This window comes from Dipteris shenzhenensis, chromosome 24 (assembly GCF_047967505.1).
Source record: "Dipteris shenzhenensis isolate YYH24624 ecotype China chromosome 24, Dip_SZ_1.0, whole genome shotgun sequence".
In the NCBI taxonomy this organism is placed as follows: Eukaryota; Viridiplantae; Streptophyta; class Polypodiopsida; order Gleicheniales; family Dipteridaceae; genus Dipteris; species Dipteris shenzhenensis.
In genome coordinates this window covers 15,087,954-15,114,600 of record NC_141619.1, presented here as the reverse complement: position 1 = coordinate 15,114,600, position 26,647 = coordinate 15,087,954, and the positions used below count along the sequence as shown (strand labels likewise).

The window sequence follows — 26,647 nt, the reverse complement described above, 5'->3', positions numbered from 1 at the left end:
TTGCTTGGCTGCTTCGTCGTCAATCATGTGCACTTTCGCTGTCGGGGTCTTCTTTCTTTCAGGACACTCAGTGGCTATGTGTCCTAGCTTGTTGCATTTGAAACACCTTATTTCTTTCTATGGAAAAGTCCCACCGTTCGGCTTCGAAGAAGAATCTGTCTTCTGTGGTACAAAACCATTTTTAGATTTAAAGAAGGGCTTTTTATCAAATCTCTTTTTCTTATGGAAGGGTACATGCCGTTCCTGATCTTTTCCTTCTTTTGGGATCCCATTCTTCCTTTCACAATTCATTGCAAGAGAAATTGCTGAGCTCAGTGAGCAAGGACGAAACATGTTAATCTCGGCTCTCAACTTAGACTTTAGACCTGCCACATACTTCTTGCGTTGATCGCGCGCATTAATTTTCTCTAAAGACTATAATTGGATCAATGTTTGCCAAAATCTATCAGTATATGTGGAGATCGTTTCCTTGTCGAATTGCCTGAAAGTGTCCCATTGTTGTCTAGCTTTTGCTTTGAAATGTGAGGGAAGGAAATCTCGCTTGATGAGCTTTTGAAAAGACTTCCAAGATTTTGGTCGCCTTTTACTGTGCTTAGTGATGTTCCACCAAAGTGCAGCACTCTCTACCAAATGATTTGCAGCACATTTAATCTTATCTTTTTTAGAGAATTTCTCCCCCGAAAAATAATCATCTAGCTGACTGATCCAAGACAAGACAGTGCGTGCTTCTTTCTTTCCATGAAAATTTTGAAATGAAAAAGCTTTTCTACTAATCTTACTCTTCTTCCTCGAATTTTGTGCTCTCAGTGTGGCTTTGACTGTCCTGATAATAGTATCATCGTCAGATGAATGTCTCTTCCTTTTCTTACCATTGATTTTCTTTTCCAATCTCTCCCTATGCTCACGCTCATCGGCCAACTGTGCCTGAAGTGCGTCTAACTGCTCTTGGAGCGTGGGTGGTTTTGGCTGATGTGCCATGATATTGCGATAAGTACAAGTAAAGCGGAGCGGAGAAAAATAAAGATACTAAGTGTATGAGAATTAAACGGATGAAAAAAAATGCGTTTCGAGTGTATGGCAAGAAATGGATAGCGGAAGATACTAAGTGTATGAACTATAAAGCAAAAGAAATCACTTATCTCGCTCTTTGATCGGAGGTAGAAAAGACTAGAGTGGGAGATATGTGACCGATGATGTCGCTCGTAGTCGTTTGTGCGCTCGACTGATCTCCAGTTAATTTCTCGGTGATTCATGGTTTCGATCGCCTTCTTGATTCCGATCGCTAATAGGAGCCTCGTAGCTTGCTGATTTTTCGTCTTCTTCTTTCTCTTTTATACGGCCTCGTTGGTCGGTGGAGTGGCTTAGCACTCGAGTTGTAGGTCACCAAATGGAAGAGAGTCAATAGGCTCTCATGCCCGCCTTTTCTACACTAGAACATGTCCCATGCTCTCCTCATATGGGGCTTTTAGGTGGGACAGTGGACCTTGTTTTCTAACACCCCCTTTCATTGTCACATTGTTGGCATCATGGGCCCGAAGATGTATCCACTCCATTTGCTCCGTTTCAGAAGCTCTCAGGAATAGATTGAGAAGTGTGTCAAAATCCAACTTAATACAAGCGTACCATCCACCTCCATGTCTAGCTATGCTTCATCCTTGTGTCACTGGGTACATCCCATTGTCTCCGTTTGAAGTTGAAAACCATCTAGACCTTGAAAAGTACATGTCTCCAAAGTCTTTTAAAATAGTATGTAACCCACATGATCCACACACATCCAGAAATGTTGGAACAACTCCAAGCTGTCTCCAGACAACTGTCCAAATGAAATCCTCTCAGGTTCAAACTCTAGGCCCAACAAGGTACAATGGTACAATAGCACTCCTAATAACAAATGCCTCTGGCCCCCTTTGAGAAGTCTTTATCATTAGCAACACCGGTAAGTTACCAACTGTAGAGAGCTACTCACACCAACACTCCTTGTACCTATCTAGAAGGTTTTGCCCACCATTCTATCCTGAGTTGGCCTTTAGAACGCTTTTTCTTCTTCTTCTTTAATATATATATATAAAATAAATAAATGAAGCCTTTGAACCTTTGATGCAAGGTTAGGAAGAGAAATGGCGATGCGGGCAGTGGCTATACAGAGGTCTCCCCAAGGGCGGTCGCTATGGAGTCTACCGCTCAACGCTGTCTACGATGATAGAGGTCAGAGGACCAGAGATTTCCCCACTTCGAAATTTGGAGTATAAGAGCATGGGAGTCAAAATTTTGCAGGCGGTTGGCTGCACGGCGTCCTCGGGAATGCTTGAGTGCACGACTGCCCTGCGCGCGGGCAAAGGCTGTTGACTTTAGGTCTATGGGACTGCGTGGGTTTACGTGCAGAATTGAAGGAAGAGAGACTCTAGAAGAGTCTGCAGCGGCTGCTGGTCCTTGGCTACAGTGAGGCGTGCGCAGATGAAAAGGCTCCCATAACTAGAGGCGGCTGCGCGATTTGCGATGGCTGTAGGTCTTGTAAATGGGGCCGCGGAGAAAGAGGTATTTACTGCAGGTCATTCCGCACGTGACGACAAGTGCTCCCAAGTCCCAAAAGTCTTCGAAGTTCGCGAACGAGCTGCTGCCAGGCTCCCGTGAGGATAACTCTGAGTTTAATACTTGGCGCGATCTTCAGAGTTCATAGCCTAAGGCTCGATGCGAACATCCCTCGATGCAAAATTTCTCTCCCCCATGACCACGAGCTTTTATTTCACGCATAAGCGTCACATAGTACTCTTGAATCTTCCAGAGGGCTTCTCTTTAATTTCTTTATAAGAGCGTGACCTGAGCTCTGATACCACTGAAACTAGAAGGTAATTATCTTCACACAAGCTCACCACTTAATCAATTGGAGAAAAAGAACACAATCACACCATGAAAACGACAGCAGAATGGGTACAATCTCCCCCCCTTAGATGAGTGGCTCACGCTTCCTCATCTAGAGTATTTATGATTTTTCATAAAAGCACCAAGGAGCCAAAATTATCCCTCTCATCCAAAAATGAGGGATTTGCTTTACATAGCCATCTTAGGGCCCAAAATGATTTATGTCCCCAACAAAATATATTGCTCAAACTTGCAATAATTAAACAAATACAAAATTGGGCCATGGCCATATATAATGCACTGTGCGACACCTCGATCGGTACCCTCGCACTAACTCCAATCCTCGCTATGAGTTCCATCACCTGTACTCAAGCCGCCAATTACATTAGTTATTAACAATCGATTGAACGAATCACTGAATCAACCGATCCCAACATAACCGCGCTCAAAGCACAATAATCAAACACAACACCAATGACACTAGCGACATCAATATTAACATGGAATCACCCACAATACCGACCATCTGGCATGGCAAAACACAAGCTAGTCTGGCGTCCCCAACTAACCACACAAAGTATCCACTAGGACCCCCGCCGCGTCCGGTGCGCTCCTATGGAGTACTTTGTCATAGTCATACTCGACTAAAAATAATAATGTCCAAAGCAAGATATATCATAAATATAATTTCCGTAACACCAAGGGGTCAGTAAGCTCTCGAGGGCAAATTCTCTATTGGCTGCTATGTTAGCTCGACCATATTTGTGGACAAATTGGCCATGGCTCTCCAGCATTTTCATTTGAACTATGAGAGTAATTTTCTAGTGCATTTTCCAATAATGAATGTGATGTGTGTTGCCTTGGGGCTGAGCCAATGATTTTGAACAATCAAGCAAATAATGCCATACAAAGCAGCCCTACATTGGTGAGTGTAGTAACAAGCACTCATGTACCAATGGTTGGGACTTCCAATAAAAGAAAGAAATATGGAGTTAGCTCCCAAATTCCCATTGCATGTGCATGATGTGGTTCGACACAAGAGGGAGCAAGAATTGCAATAATTTGAAATGCCATTTCGTTGAATGTGGTCAAGAGTCTTTACCTCTTGGAATGTTGAGAGAAATTGTCCAAGTTGGGCGCACCTTTAAGCCCCCTTCCCCAATAGGGTCCTTGTGATGCAAAACCTTGGGGCCATGCGCCTAGTGAAAGGCCCTGAGGAGGGATCTAGCTTCCATAGAGCAACTCACGGAGTAGGAGCTGGGCTCCCAGTGGTGCAGTGAGATACGAGGCCGCAAGGCCGATCCTGTAGGATATGAAGGTGTGGAGGGCAGAGTTCTGTTATCGCTCGTCTCGTGCCAGGTGGGTGTAGCAGGGGGATCGGATGACTCGGAGTTGTTCCAGACCATTGAGCCACGCTCAGCTAGGACATAGCTGCAACGACGGAGAGACGCACAGGGTCAGATGCATACGGACTCCCAAGAGATTTTAGAGATGACCACGAACTTTTATAGGCAGTTGTTTCAGTCAGAGGAGGAGACCCTGCATGCCTTGTGGCCAGGGAGTGTGTGTGGGAACAGGTCCCAGCGGTGGTATCTCTTAGCGTGAGCACGATGCTTAGAGGCCCCTTCACAGAGGAGGAGCTTTGGGAGGCTCTTATGGCACTTCCTCCTTAGAAGTGCCCAAGGAAGGATGGATTGGCCCCAACTTTCTTTCGCTTCTTTTGGGAGAGGATTCGCACTCCGCTCAGACGGGCTTGCTAGGAGATTTTTGATACAGGTTCTCTCTGAGACGAGGTTGGATCTGTTTACTCCCGAAAGGGGGGGATAGGGCGGACATTGGGCAGTGGAGACCAATTACTCTGCTGAATACCACATACAAGATCCTAGCCAAGGTCTTGAGCTTACGATTGAGGCCTCACCTTCTAGACATCATTCACGACACAGACTGGCTTTGTTCAGGAACACAGCATCTTGGACAACATATACATTGTGGGAGGCAGTGGATTGGGCCAGGGAGGAGGCGCAGCCTCTCGCTATCCTTCCCTTGGATTTCGAGAAGGCGTATGACAGGGTGGAGTTGTCATTCCTAGAGGGCACGATGCAGAGATTGGGGTTTTCAGAGAGATGGATCAGAGGGATTTCAGTCCTCTATGCAGGGAGTTCCAGTCAGGTGACCATCGGCGGCCACACGAGAGAGCCCTTTCTTTTGCCCCACTCAGTTCGACAGGGTTGCCCTCTTGCCCCCTTTTTCTTCCTCTTTGTGGTGGAGGCCATGGGTTGCATGATAGCCATACAATTGCCTAGGGAGGCGTGCATACATCCGTATAGCCTCGGGTTGCATGCAGGAGCTGGACCAGGTGCAAGAGCAGCAGCGATAGGTGCAAGAACAGTAGAAACAAGCAGGGAGAGCAAGAACATGCAACGAAAATCAGCTGCAAGAGCTTCTGCGGACTGAGGTGGCTAGTGATATAGCTGCAAGGGCTTCTACGGAATAAGGATGGTAGTGATACATTTTATAAGATACAATGTGCAATGATAGTATGGGCTAGGAGAGATTGAGAGTCCATCCATACATCAATGCATCCTTTGTGTCGAGTGTCACGAACACCCATCATGGAGACGTCACGGTAGACATATTGTCAGCAAGCATCATCTCGACTGAGACAACCAGCGTCATCAAGCAATCTCCAGATACGTGAGCAGTTTGTTACAAAGAAAGGGATTTGCTACGCTCCTCTCGAAATCAGGCAATGTCCTAGATCTCTGCTCTGTTGAACTTGTAGGAGCTTGCCTCGCAGTGGGATCAAGCTGAAAGGCGTCTAGGTAGAGTTGCAAAATCTGAGGTGACTCTACCAGATCACCCTCCTCCATCCACTTCGCATTCAGTGCAGGATAGTTCCTGAACTTCACCAGGTAGCGACGGGAAACTCTACCTCTTACCTTTCTTTCCATATGTGCCAAAGTCTGTTCCAGAACCAAGACTTCATCCAATTCTTCAACTAGCAGGCACATCGCCATGGAAAGGCTTCAGTAAACTCACATGAAAGGCATTGTGTATTGTCCAATTTTCAGGTAGCTTCAGTCTGTAAGCTACATCATTTATCCTTTCAGAAACCTGGAAAGGGCCATAATACCTCATCTTCAGCTTTGTGTACACTTTGCTCTTGCCTTTCATCTTCCTGAGTCGCGCCTTCTGGAAACACAGCAGCACGCAATCACCCTCTGTCAAGAGTAGCTCACGGTGATGTTTATCTGCTGCCCGTTTGTGCTTCTCTTGGCTTTTCTGGAGGGCTGATTTGACTTTCTGGTAGGCAGCATCCAAACTTTCCACAAATCTGTCCGCTTCAAAAATCTTCTCTTTCATATGCAGAATGGTACCTTCCGTTGTCCTGCCACAATCTCGAAGGGTGCTTCCCTTGTAGATGAATGTATAGTGTTGTTGTACGCAAATTCAACAAGTGGCAGAAATTGCTCCCATATCGATTGCTGATCCAAAACATAACACTTGAGAAGATCAAGGGCAGTTTGGCTTTTTCTGAATATCCATCAGATTCAGGATGGAAAGAGGATATGAGAAATTCAGCGTGGTACCCATATTCTTGAAGATACCTCTCTAGAAAAGACTTGTCATTCGCAAGTCTTGATATCAATGACAATCGATTGAGGCATCCGGTGACATTTGAATACCTGAGACATAAAAAGTCTCGCCATTTGGTCTGCTCTAATCTTCTTTTGTACGTGAATAAAGTGGGCCTGCTTGCTGAATCTGCAAATAATGGTCCATATCCCATCATGTCCCGATGATTTACGTGGAAGATTGAAGATGAAATCCGTGGCAATGCTCTGCCAGGGTTGATCGGGAATAGGTAAAGGCTGCAGCAGTCCAGCCGCCTTCTATCAGTCATATTTTACCTTCTGGCAGGTGATGCATGTCCTGACATATGCCTCGACATCCTTCCGCAATGCTGGCCAAAAGTAATAATGCTCCACATCTTTGATGGTGGCATTGATGCCTCGGTGTCCTGCATAGGGTGGGGCACGACTCTCTATCAAAACTTTTGGCCTCAGCTGGTGTGTGACACATAATCTGCCATGCATCATTAGAAAACCTTCCTTGAGAGTATAGTGCTCATGCCTCTGGCCATCGACCGACTAATCATAAATCAGCATCATTGGCATATTGATCCTTCATGGCATCAAGCTCATCATTATATGCAATGGTAATGGCTGAAACTTGCGGCTTAACAGACAATGCATCCGGGGTGGGCTTTTGAGAAAGTGCATTATGCAGCCAGCCACATGCACAATCTGAAAATGAAACATAGAAAGAAAGTTGGCCCACCTCATGTGCTTCTTGGAAAACTTTCTCTGAGTGAGAAAGTACCACAAGGATTGGTGATCTGTCTGAACATAAAAATCAGCACCTAAAGATAACGCTTCCAGGTTGAAAGAGCATGTATGACAGCCAACATCTCTTTCTCATAGATGCCAAAATTGATTTCAGCGTCTTGGAGCACTCTACTCTCGTATGCCACCACTCTATTGAAGGACAAATTGATGTAATGGGATCATACCAAGGTCCTAAGGTCTGGTTGTGAGTGTGTGAACACATGGTGTGTAGGTGTGCCTGAGTTAGGTGTGACTGATGATGTGTCAATTAGTAGGTGTGAATGAGTGGATCTAGGAGTGTGGTGTGTGATTGAGAGATAATTGTGGATCTAGAGATGCTCTCACGCTCAGCCTACGCTCAGCATATTCTTCTCACGCTCTCCCGCTCACGCCCCGTTGCCCTCTCCCTCGCAGCTTTTAGCCCCTCGCTCCCCTCAGCCACCCCTCGCTCCCCGCTAGCTCGCTCCCTCGCTCAGCCACCCCTCGCTCCCCGCTCCCTCGCTCTCCTGCTCCCCGCTCAGCTCCCTCGCTCCCTCGCTCCCCGCTCCCTCGCTCCTTGCTCCCCCGCTCCCCGCTCAGCCCCCCCTTCTCCCCGCTCAGCCCTACCCCCCGCTCAGCCCCTCGCTCCCTGCTACCCTCTCACTCAGCCACCTCCCTCCCTCCTTTTTCGCTCATCCACCGCCCCCCCTTCTCTGCTCCCCTCGCCACCTTCGCTTTTTTTTTTTTTTTGGGAACTTCCCAAAAAAAAAAAAACCCAACCACCACAAAAAAAAAAAAAAAACCTCGGCATCTTAGCCTCTCCTCCTCCTCCACCTCTTGGCTGCCTCTCCACCTCAGGCTTCCGCCCTGCCTCTCCATCACCTCGCACTGGATGTGCCTCCCATTATGGGGGAGGGGACCGGTGCTCCCGCTCTTGGTCGAACACTAAGATCTGCACCCGCACCCCAAGAGAAATGGGGGACAAAGCCAAGAAAGACGACAATAACAACAACAACAAAAAAAAGCAAACGACACAACTGAAATTGGAGGATGTGAACACACGTTACAACCAAAGTGGACTCGGGGTAGACAGCAAGGCAAAGGTAGGACCCGCCTCAGCTTCTTCAGCCTCTATCTCTACCTCAACCTCTACTCCCGGTACAGTGTCAGTTTTGTTTTCAGCTCCAGCCTCAGCTCCCTCTATCTCTATCTCTACTTCGACTTCAGTCCCCGCTTCAGGCCCAATTCTAGTTCCAGTCTCAGCTCCCTCTACATCTACGATCAGTGACATACTCATGCCCATGGTGCCGGTTGTTGTTCCCTTCCTGTCTTCTCCTGTTATAGCTCTCGCACAGCTTATGACCCCTACTTCGGAGGTGTCATACATTGTGCCGCATTACGCTTCACTCTCCCCTCTCCCTCTCAGTCAGCCCACATTCCCACACCCCGTTGGGACTGCCTCATCCATTCCACTGTTATCTCCGTTCCTCACTCAGTCACCGTTCAGTTTTCGGACTCAATCCCACTCTTTCATGCCACAGTCACCACAGTTTCAGCATGGACATGGGTGGGCTGATACACCAGAGGCCCGTGAGACCTTGCTCACGGAGATACATAGTTTTCGTGAGCGTGAGATGGAGCTAACTCGCATCGCACGGGAGCAGGTCCGCTTCAACCAGGAGCAGAGCCGCATCATACAGGAGCAGGCTAGGGCCATTCGGGAGCAGGCGGGTCTTATCCAAGGACTCAGACAGGATATCATGCAGCTCCGACAGGAGGTCACAGCCATACACACTGTCCTAGGGAGTACCCCGGTGGTCGAGGCACAGATTGCGAGCATGCAATCTGCTATTGAGGAGACTTCCAGATGGGTTGACGTGGCCAAACGGGAACCTGCAAGGGTAACCGTTTCGGCTACCCTCATGGAGCAGTAGCAGAGAGCTAGTAAGGCTCTCAACATCAGAGTACGCGGGATCCCACGCACTGAGGCTACACCGATGGTAGATGCGACTGCGTTCGTGGCCGCTACCCTGGGTGTGGCTGAGCACAGGATAGAGAGGGCATGGTGGGTAGGGAGAGATCCCAACCGAGATCAACCCCTGATCATATGATTCCATGACACTCAGGCACGACTTTCAGCTCTATGACGCAGGTCAGTCCTTCAAGATCAGCCAGCGATCTCTATGGATGAGGACCTCACACCTCTACAGATTGAGGAGAGGCGCTCTTTGCTGCAGCAGCGGGATCAGGCCTGGAAGGAGGGAAAGTGGGCAGTGGTACGAGAGGGATGACTTCTTACAGGCCCCCGTAGGGCACCTGCTCCCTTTGCTACATAGGGAAGCGGGGTCTATGAGACTCAGATATCCGAGACATTGTCGTGTACCATTTGGAACTGTAATGGTACCTTATGGTCAGAACCAGGGAACTTCTCGGAATCCTGTACAGGCCACGACATAGTCTTCTATACAGAGACACATCAGAGTCCAGTCTAATAGTCAGCGGATATACATGGGAGTATGCTTACAGAGATGAGACAAGGGATACAGGAGGAATTCGAGGTTCAGGTGGAGTTGCAGTCCTTTTCAGATCCACACTTCGGGGGATCATTTCAGTAGAGCAGGGATATACACATTCCAGATTTCTTTGGATCCGGATACGACACATGGACAGCTGGGATCTGTTTGTCGCAATTTGCTACTTTCCCCCGGAGACCTCCCACTTTGCCAGAGAAATTCGAGGTGATGATGAGACATCCCCATTTGCTGCCCTTTATCAGTCCATCATTGACTTTTCTAGCCGCGGAGAAGTCCTTCTAGTGGGGGACCTCAACGCGAGGACAAGGGCCCATCAGGTACCACTTCTTGACTTCAGAGATGAATCCACTCTACTGGCAGATGTTGACCTTGAGGAGGCAGGTATGCTATGGGTTTCAGCTGACAGGCGAGGTCCATTCTCATCTTATGGGCAGGCCCTATTAGACCTAGGCAGGATACATGATCTCATTATCTATAATGGTCTTGACAGATGGCCCGCTTCAGGTAGTTTCACATGCTTTCCACATGGGGGGGCCTCCAGTGTTGTTGATGACATCATGGGATCCCTTGTTTTCACATCTCGCATTACTGACTTCACTGTAGCACCTCTCCCCCCCGGGGCTGATCATACATACCTTTTCTTTCGCATCTCTACCTCCCTTCGCACAGCATCTTCCACCTCACTCAGTGCTTACTCCACCTACCACGATATAGGCTTTGATTGGGATCACTCACCTTCTTACTCTGGCTGTCTGTATATACTTGTCGCTTATATTGACTTCATATTCCTTTTAGAGGATCGTGCTGCCCTTGTCACACACACGAGGCTGCCATTCACGCTTTTTTCCACACCACCTGCTCCACCCGCCCACCACCCCTTGGAACTGTACCCTGTAATAGTTGGTACGATGATGAGTGTAAGGCCTTACGCCGTCAACTCATATTCGAAACCAAAAACAGTCTTCCAAGCGCACCAGATACGCTACGTGAATACCGTAGACTGGAACAGAGGAAGAAACTAGACTTCGTTCGTCGAAACGAGGAGGAGCTATTGAACATTTTGTTTAGTAACAACTCTTAGGGACTTCTGGCGGAGATTTCTAAAAGAACGGTCCCCTCCGCCACTCACTGACACCCAGATCTGGTTTGATTATGCACGCACACTTTATGACATCCCAAATCAGCCAGTCCCTAACCTCTCACACATGCCTCGTCCCACATCCTGCACTCTCTTCACTAGAGGAGGGATAAAGGATGCCGTAATGAAACTTCATAATGGCCGAGCGAAGGATCATGAGGGGCTATGCACTGAGTTCATTGCATATGGGATTAACCTCCTAGCCCCGATCTTAGCAAAGCTTTTTAATGAAGCGGTTTGTTTGGGATTTTCACACACTTGGACCATTAATACTATCTCACCCATCCACAAGGCAGGGGATCCCATGAGCCCGGAGGACATGTCGTGTCCAAGATTTATGCATCAGTACTTGACTCCTAGGTTAGCAGAGTGGTAGAGTGTCAAGGACTTAGAGTAACAAGGACAGACCGGATTCCGGCGTGATCATGGAACCATGGATCACATTTTCACGCTCAGATGTATCATCGAGGAGGCGAGGTCACGAAAGTAGAGGGTTTATTGTTGCTTTGTGGATTTCCGCAATGCATTTGACATGGTCCCGAGAGCCCGCCTCATACGGCGCCTACAGGACTTGGGTTATGACCAGGAGATCATTTGGGCTGTCATGGCACTTTACGAGAGAGTTTCTTGGCAGAGTTTGGGCAGGATCCGGGTGGACAGACGAGATCATGAGTACCATCGGGGTCAAACAAGGGTGTCCTTTGTCGCCTACGTTGTTTGGCCTGTACATTGACGAGCTTGAGACAGTGATGCAGACACAGGGGGGTGTAGGTTGCTCTTTTGCGGGCACGCTGATCCAGATTTTGCTCTATGCAGATGACGTGGCTCTCTTGTCTTCCTCAGCAGAGAGGCTTCAGAGACACCTAGACGCACTACAGTCCTTTTGTGAGTCTCATGATTTGAAGGCCAACCTAGGTAAAACCAAGGTCATGATCTTCAATACATCTCGAGCCATCATGCGTCAAGAGCAGTTCACATTTGCGAGGTCATCTGTTGAGATAGTTTCATCATACACTTATCTTGGGGTTATCTTATCCGGACCGAGCTTCACTATGAGACCCGCGATGCAAGCACGCTTGAGTAGAGGGTATGCCTCATTGGCCAGGCTAGAGAGGCAGTGCTTCCGCTCGCACTTTTAGGATCCACGCACCAAGGGGTTGCTTTTTGACTCCTTAGCTTGCTCGGCAAGGATGTACAACAGCCCTTGTTGGGGCCCAGACTTGTCAGATACAGAGTGGGTCTGTGTGGAGCGGCTATAGGTTCTCATGTTATCACAAATGATTCGTGGTAAGTCATCCGTTCCTCACCAGATCATTCAGGTTGAGTTTGGGTCACCCCCTTTACAGCTAGATGCTGCATTTCAGGTCATCACATATCTGTACCGAGTTAGGGAATATGGGGATTATACCTCGGGGCGTAGCAGGCTACCATGGATAGCTCTATCCTCTTGTATGACACTTGCAGTAGGAGGAGATCAGAGGTGTTGGTATGCACGTATAGAGAGATGGTTTGAGCGACTGGGGCTCCACATGGATAGACTACCTCCCTTAGCATGGATGCTCTGTTCTCTCCCCTCTTATCACACGAGGTCAACCAGGTTATCCGTGAGGATCTACTACAGCTACACACTTTTCGGACCTGGTTGGAACTGAGTGAACTCCCAGAGAAGCTTAGCTTCTACAGAGATCACTTCTTACATATCATAGTGGAGGGTTTCATTGACTTACCAGGATACACACAGATTCACCTACCCCACTCGTTGAGGATCTCTCTTGGGCAGTTTCGGGTCTCTTTAGACAGACTTCGCATCGAGAGCGGCAGAGCAGAGCGACTACCCAGGGAGCGTTGCATATGCACACTGTGTGACATACAGGTGGTTGAGACAGAGGAGCATTTCATCTTCAGGTGTCCTGTGTACTATGAGATCCGATGACGTTTCCATTGCCTCTTCAGGGATAGTTATGGTATTTTAGCCCGTTTCCTCTCCTACCCAGACGAGCGGTGTTTGACAGGTTTCATTCATGAGGCACCTAGACACCGCAAGAGGATACTCCGAGCATGGAGACAGGAGCAGACTTCTTCCTCGGTTGATTCCTCTCAGAGCTCTATCATGGAGTTCTTTTAGCTAGATCACATGGACCCCAACGAGACGAGGCCTCGACATGAGCATGACTCGGAGCCCGTGACCCGACAGCTCAGACAGAGGGTCGACACACATATCACACTTGGAGACATCTCCTCCTTGTTTAGAGTCGGAGCCCGACCAACGGGGGTCACAGTAGCCCTGGTTAGACGCAGAGCTACGACCAGGAGACGTGCCAGGACCGCACCTCTGAGTGGCCGACAACACTCTATTGCCGACTTCATGCCTCCACTGCCTCATCCATCCTGATATCTTGCTGTTGCTGGGGATGATGATGATATTGATGATGATGCTGAGATTGATATATAGTCGACCATCGACATGACTATGTTGTACTTAGGACTTAGTACTGCCATTCTGCATTTTTGCATTTTGCATTGGTATGGATGCTCGTTTAGTAGCTCCACTACCACAGCTCGTTGTATCAGGATTTTCACAGTCTCATAGACCCATCGGTCTTACGAAGACTTTAATAAACTTTCTTTCTTTCTTTCTTTCTCTTGAGCTCACATATGATGTCACTCTTGGATGTAGCTTATGCCTATATATTGGGCATATCTCTTATGAATAAACACTCCCTTTTCATCATCTTGCTCTCTCCATCTTGTCTCCATGCTACTCCAACATGTGGTATCAGAGCTTTTCCACCCTCCTTGAGCCTCCACCCCAGCCAGCTCTTGAGAAATGAAGTTGGCTTTGACTCCCGGATCGAACAACATCAAAGCTGTTTGCTCGACATAACTCTATAGCATCCGTATTGTGAACGGCCCCGATCAAGTCTGGCAAAAGACCAGTAGTGGGTTTAAGCTTCTTATTCTTATGATCATTCTTCTTCTCTTCCCTATGCTCGGAACGTCCTCTTCTTGTGTGGGTACTCAAAAGCCCTATTGCACTCCTCCTTGCAAATATAACATTTGTTGGCATCGTAAAGGATTTGTTTTTGTTCATCGGTATGAGACGGTACTCGCCTTTGTCCTGCAACAAACTCTACTTTCATAGGCTGCGAGAACTTTTTGAACTTCTTAGGAGATTCTAGCTTGCTGCCCTTTGACTTTGGTGCCTCCTGTTGGCTACCTTTGAACCCAGAAACCTTCCTCTGCATGAGTGCAGCCATAGTGGCATTCTCAATCAACTGGGACATGTTGGAGACCTCTGCATGAGTGCAGCCGTAGTGGCATTCTCAATCAACTGGGACATGTTGGAGACCTTTGTCTTTGTGCAGTAGTCCCAAATCTCCTTTGGCAGCCCGCAGCAATACCTTTCAATTTGCTCAGACAGCGGTACATGCCTATAAGAGTTCACTGGCAACAAGGCTTCCCAAAACTTCTTATTGTATTCTTCCAAATTCTTGCAATACGCCGCATCTAGCTTGTACCAAGTGGTCATGATATCTACCTCGAAAGTGGTAGTTAACCATGTAGCTGAGAACACCTGTTTGAATTCAACCCATGTGGTAGTTGCTCTGCCCTGCAAAGTAAATTGGTCCACCATCGGAGTGCATTGCCCTTCAAGAAGATGGCTGCCTTTGGAACTTTGGAAGACTCCGTGAAGTGTCCACCTGAATAGGTGGCATCAAATTGTTGCACAAAAGTCAAAGTCTTCAATCTATCTTGCATTCCATTGAAGGTTTCAAACTTCACAGCCGCCCCTCCCTCCTTATAATCCTTTAGCCCCGCTTTGGGGGTAAGATTTTCATGAACGAGGGGTTGTAGAAACAACAAAGCCATCATTGATCCCGCATTTTGAGGCATACCACCAATACCCATGGTGGGGTTAAACATTCCGGATCCCACTCTATCACGGGGACGTGAAAAGTGATGTAAAGTACATTTGTAACTCAACTGACGCTTAATCCAGGGCTAACCATGGTTAAATGTAGTAATGGTTTGGCCGTGAGGGATTGGCTAGGGGAAGTGCACACTTCCTAGAAGTTCCTAGGGGCAAAGTCGTAGGCCATTCTATGGGCTATCCATAGGTGCCACTTATTCCTTGGTATGTGTCTTGTAGGCCTAGTTATAGTCAGTTACGACTATTGGTACAGTTAGTACATGTACCACCTAGGTCAGTTAGGACACTTAGTCCAGTTAGGACAGTTAGCCCTAGGGTTTTGCTATATTGGCTCCCTCTTGAGCCTCCACTCTCAGTTTTGCAGCAATCTATTACAGCATCTCGTTTTTCTCCTTCTAACCTCCATTTTTTGAGCTTTCATTGCTTACCATAGCCAACAGTGGTATCAGAGCAGGTCAGGAAGCCATTCCCTTAGCCATTGACAGCTTTCCCAAGCTGTTTGGCAGCCTCCTGAGCCTTCATCCTTGCTGGTCTTGCTGGTTTCTACACACCTATGAGTGTTTGAGGCCTCTCGAAGCACTTCTGTTGCGAAAACCCTCATTTTGACACGAGAAGACCGCATTTTGGAGCATCCACCACGAAGGGAGCTACATTTCGAGGCGCTTTTCAGCTTCATCGAGCTGTTTTTTTCTTGTACGGTCAGTACCCTGCTGTACGGAATTCCATACAGTCAATATGGAGCCCTAACGCTTGCTTTTAATGCTTTTTTGGGGCTGTACGGACCTGCTCTCCCGTATGTAAGACATGTACAGTGCTGTATGGCTGCATTAACTGCTCCAGAACTCGCACGTGTGGTCCGTACAATAGTACGGACTGTTGTACGAAAGCATTTACTGTAGTACGTCTCTATGCTGTTCGGGTTTTTTTGCAGCGTTTTGAATGTAGGTCATCTCATGGGCTATCCATAGATGCCACTTATACCTTGGTATGAGCCTTGTAGGCCTAGTTATAGTCAGTTAGGACTATTGGTACAGTTAGTTTATGTACCATCTAGGTCAGTTAGGACACTTAGTCCAGCTAGGGCAGTTAGCCCTAGGGTTTTGTTATGTTGGCTCTCCCTTGAGCCTCCACACTTCAGTTTTGCAGCAATCTATTATAGCATTTAAGACATGTACAGCTAAGGCAGTTAGCCCTAGGGTTTTGTTATGTTGGCTCTCCCTTGAGCCTCCACACTTCAGTTTTGCAGCAATCTCTTACAGTATTAAAGACATGTACAGTGCTGTATGGCTGCATTAACTGCTCCAGAACTCGCACGTGTGGTCCGTACAATAGTACGGACTGTTGTACGGAAGCATTTACTGTAGTACGTCTCTATGCTGTTCGGGGTTTTTTGCAGCGTTTTGAATGTAGGCCATCTCATGGGCTATCCATAGATGCCACTTATACCTTGGTATGAGCCTTGTAGGCCTAGTTATAGTCAGTTAGGACTATTGGTACAGTTAGTTTATGTACCATCTAGGTCAGTTAGGACACTTAGTCCAGCTAGGGCAGTTAGCCCCAGGGTTTTGTTATGTTGGCTCTCCCTTGAGCCTCCACACTTCAGTTTCGCAGCAATCTATTACAGCATCTTGTTTTTCTCCTTTGTGCTTCCATTGCTTCCAACACCCAACATTGAAGCTATCTCTAGTTGTCTTGTGGTGCGTGCAGCCATTTGGAGCTTTTTCTAAGCACATTTCTTCATTTCGAAGTTCATGCTTGGCATTTGAAGATACTTGGAGCTTGCTGAAGTGATCCGGAGTCCACTCCTTGAGCCCATTCTTCCTCTTTTGGCTTCCCTTAGCCTCGGGCTGCGAGTACCCCTCCATTGGATCTCTCTCCTCTCATTTCTAAGTGCTCTCCTCATCGTGGGAGCAATTTCTCTTGCTGTAATTTCCAGCCCTCTATTGGCATTTCTTATTGCCATTTGCTCTCATTTTCACCTCTCCTTCAAGGGTGAATCTCTTTGCTCGCATTCAGAGCCTTTTCACTGCTGTCCTTTCGGGCTACATTATTGGGTAAGCCGTTGTTGTATTGGGTCTTTCCAATTTCTGCTTCATTTGCATTTTGGAAAGGCCCCGTGTTGCCTTGGAAGGCCTCGTGTTACCTTGGAAGGCCTCGTGTTGCCTTTCGGGGATTTTTCTTGCAATAGGTACATCTTGGGACAACAGAGTCTCTTGCTGGAATAAGCTTTGAAGCTTGAGCAGAATTTTGTGACTTGATTTTGAGAGGTTGCCTTCCTCCCATTTGCTTTGCCAGTTGGTGAATTTGTCTTGAATTTCAGCACCATGACTAGCAGCAAGGATGATTTGTTTCGGATGCTTGGGGCTGATGACAAGCTTGATGGCACCAATTATCCCATGTGGTCATACATGATGGGACATGTTTTGGTTGCCAAGAATCTATGGCATATTGTTTCATTGTTTCAGGTTCTGAGGCCAGGCCTACACGTAATGCCGCTTCTGGTGCTGCACCTACTGCCTTTGGTTCTACTTCAGATGATGGGTCTTCAAGTGATGGTTCTTATGCTACTTTTTTTTTTTTTCAAAGAAAAGAACCTTCTATTAATGCTTGAAAGATTTCATACAAGATAGCAGCCCCGAAGGTGTTGAGTATGGAAAAAACTGGAAAAGGATGAAAGAAAGAACCGGCCTGTTCTAGAGAAACCTAGCTCACTGCCTAGGGGATCTCTGGTACTGGGGCTAACAGCCAAGTGGGGGGACTATACAACTAGCGAATCCCTCGCGGGGTGAAGATGTAGAAAACTCATACAGGCCAAGCCTTGTAGAAACGAGCACGCCTCTCGATAGTCGCCCTGGAGCTTGGAGTCCCACGCTTCCAGGTGGATGGTAGTGTGTATATGATATCCTGCTAGATGGCGATTAGGTTAGCCGAGGGTGGAACCGGGTGCTCACCCATCACGAGACTGCAATGAGCCACCCAAATGTTCCACGCCGTGATGCTGGCTACCACCTCCCAAATGCTGTCCTCCCTAGGAGGAGGAGGAGCTAGGCTGTCAGGAGGGGCTGCCTCATGGAGTGCTATCCTCTGGATGCTCTGACCCTGTATCCAGTAGGCTGGGGAGATCTCATCAATCTGAAACGCGTGTCCTCCCCCTGTCAACCAAGCCACCATCCCCCAGGTGTAGTCTCTCTGAAGACTCTGCATACGTGTCATGATCCTGAGGGCTCCCATCGAAATCCTCGCTGCGCTACGACAGCTCCATAGGCAGTGCGGGATAGTCTCCAGGAGACCATTGGAGCAACAATGGCGCTGCCCCTCCACTCGCATCTGCTCCAACCACGGTCCGATGGGCAAGCCTCCGTGGGCGGCCAGCCAGAAGTAGGATATCTTCCTCGGCTGCAAATTGGACCATAACCGCGTCCAAAACCTGGAACGAACATCTCGGGGCACTCTCTAGGTCACCCAATGCCTCTCCCTCGAGGGAGTGCACCTCGACGAGCCCATCTGAAGCTTCTTGCCAATCCGTGTGGTGTAGGAAAAGAAGGGCACCTCATCCACCTGCTCGGCAAGGCCACCCCTGGAAGGCCTCCCAGATCCCACTGGACCTCCCTCAAGGGTCTCTACCCTCCCACACCCAAAGGTGCCATCTAGGGGCATCCTGCTCTGCCACTCCTTCCCCAAACGCCCCACCACTTTGATCATCTGCCAGTGAATTCCATCAAGACTCCCATTTATCTCAGGGTCTCTCTCAGTGAGTGGCTGAAGTAGGCCTCCAGGTCCTACACGGAAGAAGCCGGGGTGTGTGTTGCCTCGGTGCATCAACATCCTCAAGGGGACACTAGTACGAGAAAAATGCCCTAACCATCTGCTGTCTCCAACTAGGACTCAAGAATGGCTAAGTCAATCTCTCTCATCCGTTGCCTTGCCCCTTGCAGATGCGTTAGGGCGTCAAGCCTCGCCTCTGCCTCCATGGGTAATCTACTCCATCGGCCAAAGGACCCGGCCGGACCACCGTCCCACTGTGCCCAACCAATGTGAGTCCGCTGTCCGAGCATACGCCCCTCCTGATCTCTAATCTCTGGGTGCCACATAAGGGGCTGACGCTCAAACTCCTCTCTGCATCTGAGCGGAGTACGAATGAGACCCCTTGCCAGTCTCTGCTAGATCCTATGGAGGCTCCTCATCAAGGGGGAACCCTTCCCCGTAAGGGGGGCCTCTGAGAAGATCCATCTGTGTGAAGGCTGCCACTGTCCCCCAGTGTGTGGGGTGTTCCTTAGAAGCCCTCGCTATAAGAGGAGCTTCCAAGGCTCTGCACTTGGGGTGAGGCCGTGAACAACCAGCTTCCCCAGGAGGGCTCTGCTCTGCATCTCCAGATCAATGATACCCAAGCCTCCCACTGCCTGTGGCATGATCACCTAAAAGTCATTGTCTGAAAGATGGCATCAACCTGGAGAGGGGTCATGGCGAACTCTCCCTGTACTATCTCATGTGGGATTGAGGGCTTACATAGGATCATACTAGATCCCATCGTCACATGTAGCCGCTCAAAGCCCCTCCAATCTGTCCTCAAAAGATTGCATCCCCAAATCGGTGCTGCATACATGGCAGTCCATCGTACCAGTGTGTCAAAAAGCCAGCCCTTCGTCGGTGGATTCTGGAAGTGCACCTGGAAGCACTGTCGCTCTAGTCTAGCCAAAGCACTACGCCCTCGTGTGAGCCGTGCCTGGGCTAGATGGGTCATCGTGAAGATGGGTCCTTTGAAGACTGCTCCCAAACATGTGTACGACTGCCTTATCTCCACGGGCTCGCCCAACAGAATACTGGGAGGGGGGGCCTATATACAGTCTCACCCCCTCTTAGTCGCCTGCTACAACAGGCTGACCAACCTGCGCTAAATGAGCTGACCCACCTGCCTCTAGGTGCCGACTGGACATCCACTAGGGGGGCGACCAACAGGTTGGTCCTCCCCTGCTTCTTGGTCCTGGTGTGCTGTCCTAGGAACCTAACCAAACAGGTTGGTTTCTACAGCATAGGGTGGCCACATAGGCACCTCAACCAGGCTTATATAAGGCACAGCAAAGGGGCTGCAATTGCGCCAGCAAACAGGCCATATGGGGCCCTAAACAGTGTGGGATCTGGTCCATACCCCTCCTGGGAGCAGCCACAGCCAAGGCGAGTCCAAGGTGGCCTGCCAACATACTTATAGGACTTTTTGCAGTAGAACTTACAAATAACTAGCCAACACTGCTATATCAACAATACAGCAGAAGTACAAATAGGAGATTGGGAGCTAGAGTGCCCTTGCACCAAGACAAGACATAGATTGGCCCCAAACCTTGACGCCCCTTTTGGTATTTCTTTAATTAAGTGAGAGGCCCAGAATTCCAGGCTACATAAAGGATACAATCTTTCTTGCATCTTGGGCATTCCATATTCCATTAGGCATCCACATGCCGGGCATAACCTCTACTAATCACCGCTCTCACCAATCCTGGCAATAAGCCTCCATCCCTACTCCAAGAAGTTTGCACACCGCTTGGAACTATTACTAGTAACCACACTTGGCCACATAGTTCCCCATAGCGGTCACTAGTGCCCAATTAGCCATCTATCTGCTCAATGCAAAGAAAGAAAGCATATATAAGCTTTCTCAACTGTCCAGGACTGCCACTACCTACAGTTTCTTACACTATGGGCAGCAAATATCCTGATACTTCAACTTGTTTCCCATAAGAGAACTGGCATCACAACACAGCAAACACTATGGTAGTCACACTTGTACCATCCTTCTCGGGGTTCTAGGGATACTTTCCATCTCACACATGGATTCCCGTATACAAACGATGTTCCATCTGTCTAGCAACCATTACCCGCATGTGACATATCCCCTTGAGAAACCAAAAACATATTCCCACACGGAACATGTTACCTGCCAAAGCCTGCAAACAGGATACACAATGAATTCAATCCCACTTGCATTCAGTGCTCTTCCCACTCTCACTAGGCATCAGAGTTGTAAACATTAGCCCTGCTGGGCCCTGCTCTCACACCCAAATGACCATAGGCATCCATTTCAGTGCAAACACATGTATAAAACTTGGGAGCTGTTACTGGCAGCCCAATGCAAGATCACACACTTTCCAAACAGCCACAAGTGTCTACTGACTCACAGGTATACCCAAACAATGTGTGAAAGCATGACTGATGTGCCCACAATGCTCAGGAGCATAAACTTGCTCTGCTAGCATTCACGGTGGTCCACTTAGCCAACCTGGCCTCTCCAAACACAGCTCACAAGATGAGCGAGATAAAGAAGAGACAACCAGCTTACCCTGGTCAGTTAAGGAGCATCCAAACGAGCTCTTACACAAGCTTGAGCACTTCAGCCCCCAATTATGCATTGCCCTGTCTGTAAATCAGCTTAGCCTGCTCATACAACAGAACGAGACCAGCCCCTTCGGAAAGCCATTCGTGGCCCTTTGTACTAGGCCTTGTGAGCAGCCAATCCCTGAAGCAGTGAAGCAGCCAGCCCTCCATTCCTGTGCTGGCTGCTCTTTGTACCAGCAGCGCAGGGAGCTGCAGATGGACGATCCACCTTCTGTACGGACGCCCAAACAGCCTCACAATGTCCTAAACTGCTGTGTGCAGTTCTCGAGGCAGTTTGTGCGTCAAAAATCGTCACCAGCAGCCCGTCCGTGCGACCAAAATTTCTCCTACAGCTCCCATGCGTAAATCGTGAATATTCCAGCCCTTTCCTCAACTGTGAACCTTGCTAAATGCATCTAAGGATGGGAAAATGCCACGTGGGATTCCCCCCTTCATTTGCCCCTTGCCCACTCTAGTGGGACCTTTTTAAAGACCTAATTAATGAATTTGCACCTTGCCCCCTCTAGTGGGACCTTTTTAAGACCCAACCAATGGCAAATTTTGGATCCTAAGGTTCTTTGACCCCTCTTGGGCCTAAACCTCTCATTTACCCCCAAGGCACAATTCCCTAGGGGGAAAACTTGCACATCCACACCCCGTGGCCTTGCCCCTTAGTTTTCTAGGGTCCTGCCCCACGCAAGTACAAGCTCATGCCGTCGTGACAACACTCCTACTCTATCCTCACAAGGGGCGGGCACACCCACAACAAAGGCCTGCACTCTTACTTTAACCATGGTACATCAGGAGATGCTCAACTCCAACAGCTTTCTGCTTTGTGGGCTACTCTAGTTCTTTCTCGTGAGACTCATCGCTGCCTCGATGTCATTAAGATAATGATGCTTGAGCGAGTGCATGCAATCTTTCTTGTGACCCTCTTGCTCGATAACTACGAATTGATATGTGGAGCTCGTGGTAATCCTAGGGTTGTGGTGTATGTGTAGCCTTTGCGGTAGGAATTAATTGTGATACACGAGTTCGAGCCCTTGAATCCTCTAGTGTTAAAATTGTAGCATATTCTGTCTTAGGAGGGAGTAGCATGATTGTTCTTTAGGAGGTTTAATCTTAAGCTTATCAGGAGTCACTTGCTCTGGCCTTCACTCAATGCTACAAGATTTTTTTGGAGATCTGTACTCTCAAGGAGATGTAGGTTGACATCTACATATACCAACCTATCGAGCTGCTTTGTGTTCCACGTGACATAAAGTATAAAATAGTCAAATTTCAGGGCTTAAAACTCAATATGTTATATTATAGCATAAGCTGGCCTTATAAACAGTGGACCCTTTAAAAGGGGTCAATTTATGCTTTAAGAATATCCCTAGAATACAAGTGTCCTTAGATTAGGGACACCCTTAGGTGAGTCTATATATAATAATATATGAGATAATGAGGCGGGATATGATCCTTGGATTTGTGGAAACCCGTGGTATGGGATATGGGGTTGTGGCATATGGTGGAAACCAGTGGTATGGGATATGGGGTTGTGGCCATAAACGAGGTGCGGAGGGTGGTGCGCTTGCTAGATCCCCTAATATGGTCTTACTAACCCATCGCGGTTTTGCATGTATTGGCTTCAAAATAGAACCTAGATAACACCCACGCTTGGGCTTAGCTACCCCTTTACCTGGAGTGCCCATTTCAGTTGGTATCGGAACCGGTCTGTTAATGAGGATGTTCGTATCTCTTGTTTTGGCTTGTGCATGAGGTGAATAGCCTTGGAGCTGTTCGTTATACCTCCTATAGTCTCCAGCTGGAGCCCTGTTGGGTGCCGTTTTGTGAATGTAATTCCATTTCGAGAATAGCGAATTGAACAGCGAATTGATTTTGCTGTTGTGGGATGGTTCGCCCAGCTTGTGTGTGTGGAAGAAGCATATATGAATGTAGATGCGGCAGTTCTATGGGCTGGCCAGTAATCCTGAGGTATTTGGGCCTGTTTTGGACAGGCAAAATGTTTCCATTATGATTTAGCTTGACAAATCTGCTGGCACGTGGGATTGCATGCACCTGCATGTATTGCATGAGTATGCATGCTTCTAGCCTTGCATGCAATGCAGTTGATTCATGGCGAAGTGCTCACCTCGTGTATTTGCAAACTGCTAGTTTGTCCATCTGAGAATCCCAAAAGGTTCTAGAGCTTTATAAACTGGTGAAGCAAATAAATTGTTAGCTTGTTCTTGCAGACCTTTTAAGATTATCTGATTAATTAATAACACCAGCTTATGAGCTAGAGCTAACTCATGATGTGGAAGGTACATCCAGTTTTTCATGTAGCTAGAATTTAGGCGCAGCTGATAGCTTAGTTTCAGCAGAGGAGCTTATCCTATTACAACATGTGTCATATACATCCTCCATGAACCAAAAGCAGTTAGGGATTATACGGAGAGACCTCTCAGAACAGGGTGGTTCCTCAGCTTCTTATCAGACAGAAGGACGGATCATTAGTGACAAACTCCTGGGAGAATATGCAGCGACCCTTCCCAAATTTCCTAGCCGAAAACTTCCTGGTACGGATGTTTGTGCCAGAAGAAATGTTATGCCCACAAGGTCGTAGCATGAGCTGGTATCACTGATGAGGTTAGGTCCAAGTACTGGACCGTTTAAACGGCTATCCCAAGATACGGCCCTTAGGTTAAGCATACCCCTAGATGGGCCTACATATATAATCTAAGGGAGCATTTGTGAGGATCTCAAGGGATGGCGTTCTTGGTAATGCAAGTATGATCCCTATATCTTGCAACGGCGGTGTTTACATCATGGGGACTTAGTTGCATGTCACTCACTACACCTTTCATGCATCTGTAGAAGCAAGTCCTCTTTGCCATATACTCAGATGTAGGTCTCTTGCCATGGATTTCCACACCCGATCCATAACTCCCTTGCCTTTATCAAGACCTCAAAAAGTGTTGAGGTTTTTTTCATCTGATGTACAGCCGGATTCAACCTTTTTTATTCTAGAATGTACTTTGAGTCATCATTAAATATGCATATAAATGACCGTTGAAACTTTTCCATCCACTCAAACTGTGAAGTCAGCCCCTCCTTCACATAACTTTATCGCTCCATGTTCATCAATAGAAATCGCAATTCACAATTCTAGACATGATAATCCATAGCAATCATCAATGATCAAGCTTGAACTTAGATGAATGATGATCCATAGCAAATTGCAAACACCAATGACCACTGACTTTTGTAATTTATATAGTCTTTTTTTGTGCAATAGCATTGAAGAAGACCTAATACAATTCCACAATGACATGGGCGATTTTCTCCCATGAAATTGCAAAGGAAAGAGACAACAGGGTGTTGGCTGAAACTTGGGTTCTTGAGCCCCTTGTTGCAAAACCTAGCTTTCCGCATCCTATCACAACGTTGCACCGTGGTCCCAGCTAAGGGGATATGGAGCATTTGTGTAGACATACACATCAAAAGGGGGAAAAAAGTACTAATTTTTAAGTTTGGACTGCAAAAGTCCAACCTCTATAATTACTACCATGAGGTAATAACATAAGCTTTTTTACTTCTAATCCTATGTTATTTGATACACTGGTTCTTATTTTTTCTTTCAGGAAACACATGTTCTATCTTGCGATGAGGATGGAGCCTCTCTTCATTGTATAATTCAATGAATATTTCAGCATACCAACGTGTTGAGCCAATACATTCATAATTTTTTGTGTGTTTGGAATGTGTAAGTCATGAGCCAAGATATTCGTCTGTGTGTATTACTCATGCAATGTTTGAATTGACTATGATCCACTTGAAGCATTGGTTGTGCCAAACTCTCGTTTTTTTTGAAAAGGTTAGGGTAGCTTTGGATGAATATAAGAGTTCTCTCCTTGCCACCCAGAGCTATGAATGGTGATAATTCAGAGCAGTAAATTGCAATACGTGTGCAAGAGTGTTAGCTTTTCTCTCTACTTCGTATCTTTATTCCAATCCGGTGAAAGATTTTTTTTTTTGCGCTAGTTAATATCATTTTTTACTATATTTACTTTCAATTTGTTGTCTTTAACAGCATTTTTGGGTTGCGGTATCGATGGTGTTCTTTATAGCTGCGACAATATTCACACTACTGAAGCTAAGTGGTATGTAAAACAATTTCCTCCCATTGAAGCACAATCTTAGGTGCGCATGCACACGCACTCACATTTTTGTGTGCATGTAAGACAAAAAAACATGCCTCTTATATGCATGTGCATCCATACACAGAGAGGCATGCATGCATGCATGTATGTGAAGAGAAACATAATTTCTCCTATTTTATTTTGGTGAATGAATGATATCTATGGAAGACAAACTAAGAATGAACAATATCTATGGAAGATAAACTAGGTTTAAAGCCAACATCTCTATGTAGCAGTCTAGTGTAATATGTGTGTGTGTGTGTGTGTGTGTGTGTGTGTGTGTGTGTAGCTCGGTTTCCTCAGGCTGCTTTTGGGAAGTTCTTCTGGCTTTTTGGTGTACATCCACCCAGACAGGAGTTTGATTTCTTTTTTGTTTGGGTTCAATACTGGGCACTCTGGACTCTGTGGAAGGATTGCAATCATATGGTCTTCGGTGATCCTACTTTTTCTACTTTCTATTTCTTCCGACACTCTTTGCAGCAATCGCTTTTTGATTGCTTGCAATCTCGTGTCATTGATCATGATGTATATTTGTCCTACTGTGAGATTTTCTCTTGATGTATTATAGCTCTCCCTTTCTGGGATAGCTTCTTTGTAATATAATGACTGAAAGATTCCACAAAAAAAAGTGTGTGTGTGTGTGTGAGTGAAGGGGGGGAGAAAGAAGAAAGAAATATTCACGTCCTCGGGAGACCTCGTGGGCCTTTAGGACAATGTACACCAAGCAAAATTAACTCATACAAGCCTCGTAGGGCTGAAGCAAAGGGCCCTTGCTGAGTGCTATACTAAGCTAAAGAGCTCATTGAAAGCTGAGACTCAAAAGCTGAAACCTAGCACCGGGGTGGCTCTCCGGTGTGCTGAGAGAATATCCTAGATTTGCATTTGTCGAGTTGTCTCGCACTCTTGCGGAGGGCGTGGTCTCCTTGATCTTTGGATCCGATGGGCTATGTTAAGAGTGATGCATCATCTCTGGCGGTCGCCTTTGAGGAGAGCTGAGATAGGTTGGACCTTGATCACTTGTGCTGTGGTCACTCTCTATATTGTGTGTGGTCTCTGTGTCTCGGGCTCGTCGACATGGTTGTGTCGGCTCTCTTTGCTAATCCATACTGCCCTCATATCAGCTAGCTCTTCCTCCTCCACCCCATTGTGTCTTGGTCCCTGGAGCTGACTCAGATGCATAAAATATCTGTGACACATCTTTGTGCTCAGTTTGCCTCAATAACCTGTGGTGCGGTCACGTCTTGTTGCTCTCAGATGTGTCGCAA

At 47.3% G+C, this 26,647-nt stretch overlaps 1 protein-coding gene across 2 annotated transcripts in view; it reads left to right on the top strand.

The window, feature by feature from the left end:
* The window catches only part of LOC147886263 (uncharacterized), a 133,392-nt gene that overhangs the window by 42,984 nt on the left and 63,761 nt on the right, over positions 1-26,647 (top strand). For both annotated transcript variants that reach the window (XM_087395170.1, XM_087395171.1), the window contains exon 6: positions 25,274-25,343. In XM_087395170.1, coding sequence (XP_087251296.1) covers positions 25,274-25,343 — 70 coding nt within the window. The remainder of the gene's footprint in view (positions 1-25,273; positions 25,344-26,647) is intronic.